The 16,319-nt window shown below is 39.5% G+C and overlaps 1 protein-coding gene across 1 annotated transcript in view; it reads right to left on the bottom strand.

Annotated features, from left to right (window-relative positions):
• Positions 1-5,723: 5,723 nt before the first annotated feature.
• Positions 5,724-16,319, bottom strand: part of mtnr1b (melatonin receptor 1B) — a 77,461-nt gene continuing 66,865 nt past the window's right edge. Inside the window, exon 2 of the mRNA XM_003219330.4 lies at positions 5,724-9,923. Within this exon, the coding sequence (XP_003219378.2) occupies positions 9,052-9,923 (872 nt within the window). The 3' untranslated portion in view covers positions 5,724-9,051. The remainder of the gene's footprint in view (positions 9,924-16,319) is intronic.

Genomic DNA, 16,319 nt, shown 5'->3' with positions numbered 1-16,319 from the left:
AAATGGACCTTAATTTAGACGTCACAATGGTGTGCATACTCTGAGGTCTAGTTCTTAACAGGGTAGGGCTATATCACTTACATATGTAAAATGGGGTGTTCCTCTAAAATACCAGATGACAGGAAACAAGGAGAAGAGTTGCCTGGCTACAGGCATGTAAATATATTATCATGTTGTTCTTGTAGAATGAATAATTTAATCCATTTTTTTCTAGACAGGCCAATTCCTCAATGTTTTTGAGGACAATTTGCAGTTCCTTCTGTGCAATCCTCCTATTTGTTTTTCATAGGTAAAGGGAAAGGTTTTCCCCTGACATTAGGTCTAGTCATGTCTGACTCTGGAGGTTGGTGCTCATCTCCATTTCTAAGCTGAAGAGCTGGCATTATTCATAGACACCTCCATGGTCATGTGGCTGGCATGACTGCATGGAGTGCTGTTACCTTCCCGCTGGAGCAGTACCCATTGATCTACTCACATTTGCATGTTTTCGAACTGCTAGGTTGGCAGAAGTTGGGGATAACAGTGGAAATCACCCCGCTTCCCGGATTCGAACCATCAACCTTTCGGTCAGCAAGTTCAGCGGTTCAGCAGTTTAACCCGCTGCACCACTGGGTTAACAAAAAAACCATTCTTCTATAGAAAACAGAATTTTCTGTGCAAAAGAACAAAATGACCCCCCACCTGCAGTAAGTTCTAAACTGAAAATAGCCCATGAAATTTTGCAGCATGGAGAAAATTGACTAAATTACCCATTTGCAAATTATTGATTCCACACAGCCACGAAGGTCCAGGAAAACCCAGAAAAGACTAGAAGTCTTGTTTAACATTGTTTCTTAGAGGAACTTTGCATTTTTAGATAGTATACAAGGACTCCTTTTTATCTTATAAACCCATGAAGTAGGTGAGCCTGATGGAAAGGCTCAGACATCGAATCTGCTTCTGCATTGAAGTTCTGTCTCCGTATGTTTCAGATCTATCTGCTGGAGACTGAGGGCCCTTCTAGACAGGCCATATATCCCAGGATCTGATCCCAGGTTTTCTGTTTATCCCAGATTATCTGATAGTGTGGATTTATATAATCCAGATTAAAGCAATTTCTGGGATATGGGGTCTGTCTGGAAGGGCCCTGGGAGAGTGGGAAGGTTTCCCCCCCCCCCACTTAGATGTGGCTCCTAGGGCAGGTAAACTGATTTGGGATATGATGAAATGGCAGCTAATGGTTAGTTGGCAAAGACCTTTTTGTGGCTTTCTACCTCATCTCCTAATTTGATTTATCTTGAATACCTGGAAGAACTTGTTTCCAGCTGAACAATAATTACCAGAAACTGCAGGTATGACCCAATGGTGTTAAGTGAGCTTACTTTCAGTCCCAGGATACCATACAGTTGCATTGGAGGACTTACAGATTTCTGGAATTTTATCCTCTTTAGGAATTTGCTAGGTCACCCAACCCAACTCTGTGGAAAGCATACATAGAATTACCTAACAAGTTCCTTGAGTGACCGTTTTTCTCCAGGAGCAGGTCAGAAAGACCAAAGATATGGGTTCTGTGGTTAAGGGAGTCTTGTTGCATTCTGCCTTGGGAAGGAGCATCATTTGCTGTTCTGTCTCAATCCTCAAGCAAAAAAATTTCCTAGACTGCTCTCAGTGGTGTCCCATTTGCAGAACACTCAACAAATTTTCCAGAAGGAATTTTCTGGATAAAATACCTAGGAAGGTTCATATTCACTAGGAAATAATGGACAATATTAGATAATATTTATTATTATTATTATTATTATTATTATTATTATTATTATTATTATTATTATTATTATTATACATTGGCCAACATTAATACCAGCAGCCTCCGGTAATGGTCTGGAATAATGTGAAGTCTGAGACACTTCTAGACACACAAAACGGTAAACTGGGTGCCAACAAAGCTAAAGTACCTAGTTATTTCAGTACTCTGAAAATATTTTGGAAAATAAGAAAGAATATCAGAGATTTTTCTCCTTCCATGTATAAATGGGTATAGGACTATAGCCTGAGATATTTTAGAAAGGCCATTGGAATGCATAGATTTCTTTCGCAACAATCATGGTTTTTCCAAATATTATTTTAAAAATACTCCCTCCCCCATTCCATTCAATTTATCACCTGGAGCTAAATGTATTGAATATTATTTTATTCACCCCATTTTAATTCTAATAGCAACTCTATGATGTAGGCCCAGATGAGGAGCTCGGATGGGCTCAATGTGACCACATGAATGTTATAGGGAAGCTGGCATTTGGCTTGATCTAGAAAGTGAAATTGAATGAACAAATGACTATAATCCACAGTGAAACGGAAAAAGGAAAAGTATGGTATATAATATAGTTTAAAGTAACTAATTCATGAGTTCTATATTTCTATAGTGATATAATCTTTTATATATCCAATCTGTAACACCAACTCATATCCAACTTGTATAAGAAGGGGATTGTGGTGACGTATCTACTTAAGTCTGAACTGGATTTAAATTAAGTCAGTGATAAACCCTAACCCTGTTCCTGTTATATATCCAACAACTAATGTTAATCTATTTGCAGAATGTGTTCCAAAAAAGCAACGTATATTCTAAATTAAGTATCCAATAATTATATTATTATGCAACTGGAATTGTATAACTCATAACATAAATGTATAATATGGCAACACTTCACCTGTTGCAGTTTCAGGTTTTACTCTCAGTCTTGACACATAAGGTAAATGAAACCAAACAATTTTTTTTTACTAACGTCTTGATAATGTTCTCAACTCCAGTTACTTTAAACTATATTATATACCATACTTTTCCTTTTTCCGTTTCACTGTTGATCTAGAAAGTGCCTTGAGCAGATAGGTACGAAACCAGAGCTCATGCAGGGACCAGGGAGAAAGCTCTAATTTTGAGCAGTGTCTGATAAAAGCATTTCAACTTCACAATAATAAATTATATATTATATTTCTTGTTAATCATGCTGCATGCAAAGACACACATAAAATATTCTGCCTATTGATCTGGATTGTTTACCTCTTTCTCCAGGCTTTCACAAACTCAGTAAATAGATTCCAAGTCTCTGTGCCTAAAACAGAAGTCATGTAGGTTCTTTTCTAATGGGTAAGTCTTGCCTCTTGTTGCCTGTCCCCACTCTTTTGGCAGTCCATGTTCTGGTTTTCATCTGTACAAAGCTGGAATGTATTCAGTTAGAGTTGCCAGGCCAAGGCTATCCCAGGCTCTGAGACCTGAAAGCCAAGGCCGGAGACTTAGAGATGACCCCTGGTGATGTCATATGCAGACCATATGCAGTGGGTCAGATTAGGAGATGGACTGTAGCTACAACATTGTGGCTATATGTATGATGCAAGATTGTGGTCATCAAATGAGGAAGATGCACATACGCACTCATATATATACACACTCTTACTTTTCAAGACAGCACTCTTGTCCTGAGATTCTTCTCCTTTGTTTTCAAGGCCAGAGAAGCCCTGAGCTCTGGCAACTCAAAATGCAATCTACTGGAAACTACTTGACCCATAGTAAAAAGTGTGATTGCAGTCCTTTAATTCTTCCTAAAAGATTCAGCAAAAGGATTTATAGCTACACTCGGATCTGTTGAGATGACAATATTTATTTTGTTGTGTATTGTTTTTCCATTGTCAATGTCCAAGAGGTCTGGACTGTAGGAATTTTTCTCTCCTACCCCTCCCTCTCTTTATTCCTTGAGGGCAAGAATATGTCAAAGAAGAAAAAGGTCTATTTTTCAGAAATCCATGGGCTTTCATAGCTGAGCATAGATTAGAGATCCATTCTCTCTATTGGACCACAACCTTATCATCTCCAGGACTTGAGTCTGCTATAAAATCAATAAAAGGAAAATGATTGTCTTCACATTGGGATTGTTATGAAGCTAAAGGCTGTGGGGAGAAACTGATTTTGAAGTATCAACCCAAGCCATATATAGGACTCCAGTTATGTTGTCTTGAACTGAGGGATTCTGCAATGTATCAACCAGAGGTTTTTTCTGACCCTTCTACTGAAGAAAAAGACTTTTGTCGATCACAGCCAGGAGGATGACATAGATCTTCATGAGGAGAGCATTGGATATGTGTGTTCATGTTTCTTCATCACATGCTAACCCATGGAGACCCATGGATATTATAGAGCAGTGGTTCTCAACGTGTGGATCTCCAAATGTTTTGGCTGACAACTCCCAGAAACCTCAGCCAGTTTGCCAGCTGTTAGGATTTCTGGGAGTTAAAGGCCAAAACATCTGGGGAACCATAGGTTGAGAACCAGTGTTATAGGGTGTGATGCCTAGGGCACCTTTGGCCCCTGACCCTGTGGCCATTACTGTCCAGGACGAAGAAGACTTTGGTTTTCTCCCACGTCAGCAAAAATCAACTCCTTTCCAGATGCCTTCTGTTGACATCTTCGAGCCAGAGCCAATTAAGAATGCCCTTGAAACAGCGTCGGCTCTCCCAGATTCTCCTGAAGGTTTAGTGTTTGATCGTAGGGCCTTTTTGAAAACAGACAGATCGCAGAGAGAAAGTTTGAGGAGAAGCGCCAGATTAGCGGAGTGTGGTGACTATGGCTAAGCCCAGTTCTCTTGGGAAGAATTTGGGAGTCAGATACCTGGTGTGGTGACATGACAAGCTCAGTTCTCCTGGGAAGTTTTAGGGAGTCAGGCACCTGGTTTGGGGGAGCTTGTGAACTTCAATAAAAGTATTGCGCTGGGAACTTTCCTGCGCGGTGTCAACTTTACTTCTGACTAAGAAACATCATCGTCTCTAACTCTTGGAATCCAAGCGGCCTGAAGGTGCGCTTACTCTTGAGTAGACCGGGCGCCGGTCTACCTCCTTGCCCAAGTTTGGACTGCATTTCAGCTCCTGCACATCTAGTTCATGCTTTGCCCTGAAATCCTGCTTTCGGACATTTACTCCAGAGAACTCTTTCATGCCACTTTGCTTTTTCCCCCACTCAATACTTAAGCTGAGTTTGAGTGTGTTTCGGTTTCTGGACTTTGGACTTTAATGTTGGACATAAGACTTTCACCTATTGGACTAATTTTGATCTTTCCTGAAAGGTCAATTGCTTATTCAACTTTGCTGCTTATTTCCTTTTGGAACTTTATTTGCTTCAATAAAGATATTATATTCTTATTGGTCTCTGTGTTGGTTTTCAGTGCTCTCGCTGCCTAGGGGTGTAACATAGGGCTTTCTTAAGCAAGGAATACTCAGATATGCTTTTGCCAGTTCCTTCCTCTGAAATGTAGCCTACAGAATCTGGTATTCATTGGCAGTTTCCCATCTGAGTTCTAATTGGGATCAATCCTGCTTAACTTCAAAGATCAGACAGGATCTGGTGACTTTAAAGAGTTTAGGCATTACACTACACTTAGGGAAAGGCTATGCATTCAAATTTCCTTTCCTTTCTATTGGATTCCTTTTCAAATCTGTTATTAATTTGTTTTTTAAAAATACATGGACTTGTTTTCTGATTTAATTGTATTTTTATTGAGTCTTGCTGTGTGCTCCCTTCATTCCATTTTGCTTTGGGAGAAAGATGAGGTATAAAGCCAGAAAAATAAATAAATGAATCCTTTGTGGGTTATAGAGCTCTCTGAGGGTGAGCTGCACGTACCGAAGTTTGATATTATCTAGTAAAAACACACACACATATACTTCACAAAAATATGGCAATTATGAGAGAATAATACGTTTGATAAAATTGTTATTTTAAAAGGAGACATTTTCTGTCCTTGAAGTGTGATTTTCTTCCAAATATTTTACAGATACACATCAAACACAGTTGCTTTTCCCTCCCTCTGAAATACCAAATCACCAGTATTAAAACAAATTGCTACTATCAAATCCTTAAATCTTCAGAAATGACATACTTCTTTCCTTAAATATGCTTTAAAAAGTTTACACAGTATTAGTACATCCTTCCTGAGTTTCTTATTCACACTAAAAGATATAAAACCTTTGTCAAAAATGAGTAAAATAGCATTTCCCCCCTTCGATGTATCAGAAATAATTTTCTCTTTCATTTACAGCTTTTATATAATGAAAGGTCAAGGCGGTTTGAGAATAGGAATGCTTGAAGAATTTGATCTTTGTAATGTGAATCCATATGATCTGCATTTTCTGGATAAATGTGCAAATCAGAACACAGTTGAACTTCCCCAAACTTTGCCGAGCAGTTTTTGGCTGCAAAGAGTATCAAAAATATTTAATGATGCCTATTGAATAAAATATGCAAACTTCTATGATATCTTCTTTGAGAAAATATACACAAAACATGTATTTAAATGTATCTTCATGTGGGTTTGAAAACCCATAGATTAATAAAACAATAGAAAATGCATAATGAGTGCATGAGAAGTCAAGGTGGTGGAGTGGTTTGAGGATTGGACTGCAACCCTAAGAACAGTTTGAATCTCTGCTCATCCATGGAAACTTTGGGCAATTCAGATAAACTCAGTCCCCTTCTACACTGCCAGATAATCCAGATAATCAAAGCAGAAACTCCACATTATTTGATTTGAACTGGATTATTTTAGTCTACACTGCCATATTATCCAGTTCAAAGCAGATAATGTGGATTTTATATGGCAGTGTAGAAGGGGCCTCAGCGTCAGAGGAGGCAATCGTCCTCTGAACAAATCTTGCCAAGATAGGTGCTCCTCAAGGTTGCCATATGTTGGAAACAACTTGATGTCACACAGCAACAACAGTGAGCACATCTGAAATGGACACCAGCTGGGAAAAGTGTGATCTGCCCATTTTTATTAGAGAACAAGGTCATGAACAAGATAAAGAAAGTTGAGATCCTACAAGAATGATGGCATATTATTCACTCTGCTTTCCATCTTCCACCTCCTCTCCTTCAGGAGTCACCTTCCTCCTTCCCACCAAGAGAGAGAAGAAGCAGCTGAGAAGGATTTGGCTAATCCCCGATAGTCAGATGCACAATGACACTGTCATCCACTGGGACTTCTACGTACTTCCCAGGAAGGTCGGATGAGCCAAAAAGTATCCAGCTGTGCACTTAAACTATTTGAAATCCAAAGTACTGCAATGAGAAGAAGCATTATTCAGCCCAAAAAGCACAATAGAAAAAATTCAGCTCCACTCAACTAGACATTTGGATGGCTGCTCGACAGACAGGCACAAACCATTTTTTAGTATTGATGCTCGTCAGAATGACATCTCTCACATTACCAGATATTCTTTACATTTGACCATTGAATCCATGGAATATAAAGAGTATTTGTATTTGTACACTTGAGACATTGCAAATACAGTAGAGTCTCACTTATCCAACACTCGCTTATCCAACGTTCTGGATTATCCAACACATTTTTGTAGTGAATGTTTTCAATACATCGTGATATTTTAGTGCTAAATTAGTAAATACAGTAATTACTACATAGCATTACTGTGTATTGAACTACTTTTTCTGTCAAATTTGTTGTATAACATGATGTTTTGGTGCTTAATTTGTAAAACCATAACCTAATTTGATGTTTAATAGGCTTTTCCTTAATCTCTCCTTATTATCCAACATATTCGCTTATCCAACATTCTGCCGGCCCGTTTATGTTGGATAAGCCAGACTCTACTGTAACAGTTTTGTCTCAGGAGTGAGGGCATTCTGTGGTTTCATTACACATTAAATTGGAAGAGGTCTTTTTTTTTTGTTGCAAAAAGTCCCCAGAATGAAAAAAAAATATTCTCATATTATCATCCATGGGAAAGAGGGGGAAACCTGAAATTTGTACATCTCATGTATGATAATAAAATAAGCCAATATTCACACCCCTGCTAAGGAAACTCTAGATCAGTGGTTCTCAACCTGTGGGTCCCCAGATTTTTTTGATTACAACTCCTAGAAATCCTAACAGCTGGTAAATTGGTTGGCATATCTTGGAGTTGTAGGCCAAAAACATCTGGAGACCCCCAGGTTGAGAACTACTGTTCTAGATCATGAGCAGAACTAGATCATCCCATCTGACAGAGAATTGGGGATCATCTCAGTAATTTTATATTTTAAGAAAACATAGTAAACTGTGTTCCCCAGATGCCATGTTAATATTTAATTAATGGCCAATGGAAAATTAGAAATCTTCTGCAGAATTTTGTTATTCCATTTAGGAAAGTAAGCTTTATTCACAAAACTGGGTTATGGTTCAAAGGCTGTATAAAATGGCAGGGGCAAGTCAAATTTTGGATTATAGATGTTGGAAGCATGACAACACCCATAGAAACACCTCGAGAAGAATCCAAAAATGCTGTACTGCTCCATTTCTCTAATTCTCTGTCTCTGCATGTGTGTGGACACACACACTCACATACATAAACATACATCTTTTAACGACACATTATTCTGGGACAATCCTTTCTGCTCTTCCTACTATGAGTATTGTAGCTAAATTCAAGAGAATTGGAGGAAGACGGATGATGTTATTCATCCTGTCAATCAAAAGGTCTTGGAGTTTAGATCCTGAGAGACCTGAGTCCACTACTTAGGAGTAAAGATATCTTCTCTGTCATCCTATGCCTTTAGCATTCCATCATTTATGCAAGATACCACCAGCATTTGGCTTAAATAGTTTTCATTGATCTTTTTACCAAAAATCAAACATACATATTTTTGGCAAGCCATCGATACCCCAGTTCTTAAAACAACAACAACAACAAAAACAGTGCAAAAATTCCACTTCCTGAGAGCCATAGTTTGTGCAAATACGACAACATACTGATAGGTCCTGTGTGCATATCCAGGTCCAATGACAGGCTTTCAAATATATTTTTAAAAGAAACACATTAGATTTATTTCCTTCCTCCTCAGTTCTGAATTCTTCACATTGGTACCCCTTTATTAAATTATAAACATGTAAACAAATGCACTTTGCTGGAAAGACTGGATTCCAGTTGTCATGGGATGTCATTTAAATGGAACACATAGATCAGGGAAAGCAGCAGCAAAGTGTACAACCTTAAAACCTACATGATGCCAGTACACAGAGGCACCTCCATCTATTTCAGGGTATCGGTTTTCATTTGGTCATTATTGTTTAAAGCAGGGGAGGGTTTACTCTTCTGGGCTTCAGTTCCTCCTTTGGATGTTTCTTGAAAGAACAGCCTCGGCATCCACAGTGACAGCAGAATCCGTTTATATTCCTTCCGAAAGTTTTGGTTGAGAAGTCCATAAATTATTGCGTTAAGGCAACTGTTGAAGTAGGCCATGAAGTAGCTCACAACAAACAACCATTCGGGAACTTTGGGTGCTATTTCCGATGGGTTAATGGCTACCGCCAGTCCAATGAAGTTCAGGGGTGCCCAGCAAAAGGCAAAGATCACAAAGACGACAAACATGGTCAGAAAGTTTCGGAAGTCGCTCGGCTTCAGCCTTGGCTTGATTTCCGATTTGACTCGCCTCCTTACTTGGATCACCAGGATCCAGATTCGCAGGTAGCAGAAGCTCACGATGGTGATGGGGAGGATGAAATGGATGACGACGACCGCAATGGTATAATAGGGGCTAGCCGTTTGGGTGAATGTGCATGAATAGATGCGCTGGTCGTACTTGAGAGAGCCAACGAAAAAATTTGGCACCGTTGCAATGACTGTCAGCACCCAGACCAGGCAGACAAAAAGCATGGTGTTGCACCAGCTGTACACTTTGTCGTATGCAAAATTGTGGCATATGTAGCAGTATCTGTTTATTGCAATGGCGGTGATGTTGAAGATGGAACCAATGACGCTCAGGCCCATGACAAATCCACTTACTTTGCAGTGCGTATCCCCCATGGTCCAGCCATTGTGGAAAATGGCTGTGAGGACTAAGGGGTATGGGTACAAGGCCACCACTAAGTCGGCCAAGGCAAGGCTGACCACAAATGCATTACCTGGGGAGCAAAGAAAAGAGAAAAAGAGAGAGTGAGAAAATGATTGAGCATTCACTGGTCATCAAAATTATAGAAAATAAATAATTCCAATTTTGCTTGATAATATCAAAGGATGCCAGGGCCTGAATTCTATTGTTCTACTGACAAATGTTGACCAATTGAATCAATGGTACTTACCTACATGTTGACATAACAATCAATGCATGTTCTCTATCTAGGAGTAACCAAAAGAATTCAGGATAAGGGTACATGGTGTATGTAAGAACCAAATTCAAAATGATATATCCAAAAAGCTGTATTTTCTTTTCATTAAGCATTTGAAGTATCTTCTTAGGGCCCTTCCACACAGCCATATAACCCAGAATATCAAGGTAGAAAATTCCACAATATCTGCTTTGAACTGGGTTATCTGAGTCCACACTCCCATATATTCCAGTTCAAAGAAGATAATGTGGCATTTTATTCAGCTGTGTGGAAGGGACCTTAGGGCGATTCCACACAGCTCTTTAACTCAGGAGCAATTGGGTTTGTTAAACGCGACTGCATTCTGGATAAAGTACACCCCCCTTACAAAGTGTGTGCTTTTCTGGCGTAGGGGTGTCTGCATACCTTCCCAGAACCTTCCAGGAGGAAAGGGAAACAGTCAAACTTCCTCTCCAAAACCCCTTAAAAAGGGGGAAACAAGTAAAATAACTTACCCAGCCACCATTAAACTGTTGCCAGAGCGATTTACCTCCACCCCCTTCTCCTGGTGTGTCATTTCTATGCACCAGGAGAGCTCTGGCAAGCAGTTTAATGGAGGCTGGATAAGTTATTTTACCTCCCCCCCCCCATTTTTAAGGGATTTTGGGGGGAGGGGTTAGAGCACTCTCACGTTTTTTTGGATTGATCAGCTGGAAACGCATGATGGCTATGCAGACGACCCCCTGAGAAGTCCCAGAACATTTGAGGGTGCAGTCCAGACAGCAGCCATACTGGATAAAACCTGGGTCTTTGCAGTATTAATTCAGCACAAAGCAGGGTTTTCTTGCTTTGTGCTGAATGCATTCACTTTTACGTGGGGCATCATCTAGACTCCCCATGTTAAAATGTAGGAGCACATGCTTTTAAGGCAGAGCTTGAACAAAAAGACCTTTTTGAATTACAACTTTCCAAACACTCCAACAAGGCAGTGGTCATGCTAAGTGGAAAATCATGGGATTTAGTATCCAAATCAATGACTTAAGGTGCTTCGACACTGAAGAATGCAGTTTGACACCATCTTAATTCTTTTGATCTTATGCTACAAAATGACAGGAATTGTAGTTTTACAAGGATTTAGTCTTCTTGTTGGTGTCTCACCAAATTACAACTCCCACAATTCCACTGCATTGATCAATGGCAGTTAAAGTGGTATCAAAGTGGCATTAATACTACAGTATAGATGCCTTGCTACAGTAGAGTCTCACTTATCCAACACTCACTTATCCAACGTTCTGGATTATCCAACGCATTTTTGTAGTCAATGTTTTCAATACATCGTGATATTTTGGTGCTAAATTCGTAAATACAATAATTACTACAGAGCATTACTGTGTATTGAACTACTTTTTCTGTCAAATTTGTTGTATAACATGATGTTTTGGTGCTTAATTTGTAAAATCATAACCTAATTTGATGTTTAATAGGCTTTTCCTTAATCTCTCCTTATTATCCAACATATTCGCTTATCCAACATTCTGCCGGCCCGTTTACATTGGATAAGCAAGACTCTACTGTATTTCCCCCATTGCATAACACTGATCATAAGGCTGAAATCTAAGTTACTTGTGGGACGTTCAATCAACATGTACAGAGGATGAATGGAAACGAAAACACTTATAATTCTTTTTGGATGATTGGATGGGAATGTCTCCCAAAAACCACCATAGTTAAGAATGTGTGATGTTCCAAAGAGATATTCACAATGAAATAGTGGCTATCACTAAGTTCTCTGTCCACCTTCCCCTAATAAATTACTATAAATGTGTAGTATAGATTCACTTGTTGCCATATCTCACACTAAACAGAAATGAAGAAATGACATAGAGATAGAACAAGGTGAGGGATGATAAAATGGCAAATGCATTGAAAAAGGCAGGGCCAGCTTATAAAGTTCACTTAGCCTTGCCTCTGACACTGATGTGATGACACATATCCATCCACGTGAAAGATAATTAATAATAATAATAATAATAATAATAATAATAATAATAATAATTGCATTTTTCTTGGGACTCACATCTACACTTCTCCACAAAGATAGCTTCACAACACCCATATCCACTGGTGTGACGTTACAACATTGATAGCCATTGGTTCATTGATAGCCAATGGAATGACTGATGCGCTATAGCCTCATATGGAATAGGTACCAACACATATAGGGTTTTCACCAAAGAACACAAAGAAAACTCCACTACCTCCTTTTAAATTTCATCAATAATGCAGCAAAACCTGACCCTTAGGAAAGCGAGTGAAATGAAACAAAGGCTTTCAAAAGGCTTACTCTCTGAATTCCTTGAGATGCTTCAACCTCATCACTCTTTGTTTTCTTGGCAAAACAACTGAAACTCTTCGAATTATGTTCCTTCCAGCATTTGTCCTGATGTGCATGAAGTCATTTGTTTCAAAACAGCAGGAAATGAATATTGGTGTATCAAAGAAGGAGAGGATTTCACAAAGCAATGTCTCTTGCCTTGGCTTTTTGCGAGATGAATATTAAATAAAGCCTTTAGCAATTTTCCAAAATGGATAGAACCAACTCCTATTATTCTTCTCCACTGATATGGGCTTAATGGAATTAGAAGACAAAAGACATCTAGAGGGACACAGTTTCCTATTCCTTTCAAAGGCTGTGTCCACAATGCAGAATTATAGCAGTTCAATACCCCTTTAACAACCATGGCTCAATACTATGACATTCTGGGATCTGCAGTATTGTTGGATATGTACCCTCCTGCTGCTACAGCAAACTACAAATCCCAGGATTCCATGGGATGAGCTATGGCACTTATAGTGGTGTCAAGATTGCTATACTTCTGCACTGTGGATAGTCTGGATGTAATGAAAGATATTTATTTTGTATCCTTTTGAGGGCAAAAAATGGAAAAATAGAAGTGTTACATTCTTCCTAGTTAGGTTATTTTATGGTTTGTAACTTTATAGTGTGTGTACGTACTTTCTTGTTTTGTCACTTGATGGATTTGAAACTATAAAAGCAACTCACTCCTTTTCGGTTGGTAGCAGAAAGATAATTACAGCTACCTTATTTTTTAAAGTAACTTCCCAAGCTTTGACATGAACTGCACATCAGCTTTGATGAACTAAAATCAGTATCTTTTGTTTTACTGAAGTCGTGTGATTTTCCCCCCCCTGAAAATAGTCATCATTAAATGTGTTCTTGGTGTCTCTCTAGAGCAGGCATGGGCAAACTTCGGCCCTCCAGGTGTTTTGGATTTTAACTCCCACAATTCCTAACAGCCTCAGGCCCTTTCCTTTTCTCCCGCAGCTGCTTAAGTGGGCTGAGAAGGAGCCTGAGACTGTTAGGAATTGTGGGAGTTGAAATCCAAAACACCTGGAGGTCCAAAGTTTGCCCATGCCTGCTGTTGAGCCTTTCACTATTTCTATTTGTCTATATCTATCCAATTTATCATCTATCCCAGGGGTTCTCAAACTTTTTCAGCTGCAGAACTCTTTTTGAGGCAAAAATTTCTCATGGAGCCCCAAGAATTGTCAGACATGGGCAAACTTTTTGTAGGAGACAATAAGGAACAATGCTCTGAAAACAGAGTGTTTTCACACATGAGTCAATCAGGGTCAGCTGACACCTCCGAACAATGGATTCCCCCAGGCAGGAAGAAGCCAGGACATGAAGTTTGCAAGGCCATTAATGCATTAGGGGCCGGGCTATGGCGCAGCTGGTTAAGTAGCCAGCTGCAATAAATCACTCTGACCAAGAGGTCATGAGTTTGAGGCCAGCCCATGCCAGGGTGAGCACCAGACCATTAAAATAAAAAATAGCCCCTGCTCGTTGTTGACCTAAGCAACCGAAAGATAGTTGCATCTATCAAGTAGGAAATGTAGGTACTGCTCTGCGGGGAGGCAAATTTAACTAATTTACGACACCATAAATCTCGTCCAGCTCCTGTTTGGAATGAGGAAGTATCCATCAAGATGCCACAGTGGATGATGAAGCAGCTGCTCCCCCTGTGGCCAGAATCGAGCATCTCCTCAGGAAGCTGGAAGCTGGAGAATGTTAAATCGCCTCTGCGTCTCTGTCTCTGTCTCTATGTTTATATGGCATTGAATGTTTGCCATTATATGTGCACATTGTGATCTGTCCTGAGTCCCCCATTTACTGCAAATAAATAAATAAATAAATAAATAAATAAATAATAAAATAATCAAGGTGATTAATTACAACATTCACACTGGCTTCCTACAGACAAAGAGTTTTTCTCCCACCCTGGATCTTCCACAGATATATAAACCTTACTTGCTTAGATTTTTCCAATATACCTCACAACCTCTGAGAATGCCTGCCATAGATTTGGGCGAAACGTCAGGAAAGAATACTTCTGGAACATGGCCATACAGCCCGGAAAACACACAACAGCCTTCTACAACATGTTTTTAGTTAAATTAATAAGCATTCAAAAATCTAGTCAAGTAACTAACAGCAAGCACCCTTTGCAAGAATTGTGAAATTGTGTGACCCGTCAAGTGCTATTGGATAGCAAGTCCCAGCAGCCCTAGCCAGCATACACAAGAGTATGGATTTCTAAGAATTACAGTCCACTTGAGGACCTCATGATTCCCACTTATGATTAGTTTCTTCCCTCAGGTAAATGAGATTTAGGTTCCTTGATAGCATCACGTCCAAATGTTGACAGTTGTCTCATGGCATGAACGAGTTAACTTTTATTAATGTCCTTGTATACTTTTTGCATTTGGAGTTTGAGCAGGGAAATGATTATGAACAGGCTGAGGGAGTGATGATTTTTTTTGTTGCTAACTTGCTTGTACAGTTGCACGCTTTGGTCTTCTTTGTTTGCTTCTTCACTATTACACCTTTGAGAATTGCCTTGAGGAGAAAAATCCCAGCTCAAAAGCTCCTCATATGTCCAGTGATGGGGAATTTGTTTACTTGCCAAGTGATAGTCAAGGTCGACTTTGTTTAAGGAGCCAATTTTGCCATTTGGTGATGAGGGAACACAAAACCCACCATCAACAAAAGGGCAGGAATGTTTATCTGAGATGTGCCATCTGTTACCTCATTTACCACCAGAAAACCTTATGCTCCAGCCGTAACATGTGTCACCGTCTGGAACCAAAAGAACCCTCGGGGAAGCCCGAAACTAAACCCAGTGTTGGAACAACAAACCACTGCTCATTTAAAATAATAATATCAACTAAAAGCCTCCAGCTAAACACTCTGTTATGTTCTGCATACCTGCTGGAAGTTTAAAACAGTTAGTGCAAACTTCGGGATATTAACATCCCTCTGTTTCAGCCTGTTGACAATTATAACTTTGATTTTCTCATAATGCAAATGTGCGTCATTAATATATTTGGCTGGTTAGATTTTTGTTGTTGTTCTCTCAAACTCATTTCGTCATATATTTTGTTCTGCACCAGTCGATGATAAGTCTCCTGCTTTTCCCCACTGGGGCCAGCTTTGCATAATATTGTATTTTAATATTTCAAAATGACAGAATACTGCATATGCATTTGCTAAGTGACAAAGACAAGGGAGCTCCATTAATTAAGGCTCCATTTACTTTGGGCCTAATCCTGCAAAGAAAAAGGTGCAGATGAAGTCATCCTGTCTCCCCATGTACCCATAAGGAGCCCTTATAACTACAAGACTTCAGGACATCAAAACATGGCTGAGATGCAATTTTCTTGTCCTAATTGAAAAACAAGAAGCAGGTTTCATCTTTAAACCTGAATAGGGTTTCATTCAAAATGCATGAGATGAAGAGGATTAGAGAACTAGATGGAGGATAATATCAGTTGCTTCTAATCGTTTCAGCACTGGAAGCAGTATGGTTGTCAATGCCACTTTTTAATAATAAGGAAATACTATGCTGACTTCAATTGTACTTCTGGGCTGCTCCTGGGCTTCCCAGTGTGAACTATGGCTCCAAGGTCTCAGAGCCTGGCCCTGAGTCTCATGGCTTGGACACGTCTTTCCAGTCTTTAGAGGGAGGGAGAAGTTTCTCAAGGTATTGAAAAGTGTATGCATATACTGTATAAAATCATCCTTTGGTATCCATGGAAGATTGGTTCCAGGACCCCCTGTGAATATCAAAAATCCACAGAGGCTAAATTCTTCTACTGCAACAACCAGTGGTGAAGCAATCACCTGCTTGC

The sequence above is a fragment of the Anolis carolinensis genome, chromosome 3 (genome assembly GCF_035594765.1).
Source record: "Anolis carolinensis isolate JA03-04 chromosome 3, rAnoCar3.1.pri, whole genome shotgun sequence".
NCBI classification, from domain to species: Eukaryota; Metazoa; Chordata; class Lepidosauria; order Squamata; family Dactyloidae; genus Anolis; species Anolis carolinensis.
Note: the sequence above shows the minus strand (reverse complement) of the source record. Positions and strands in the feature narration are given on the sequence as shown.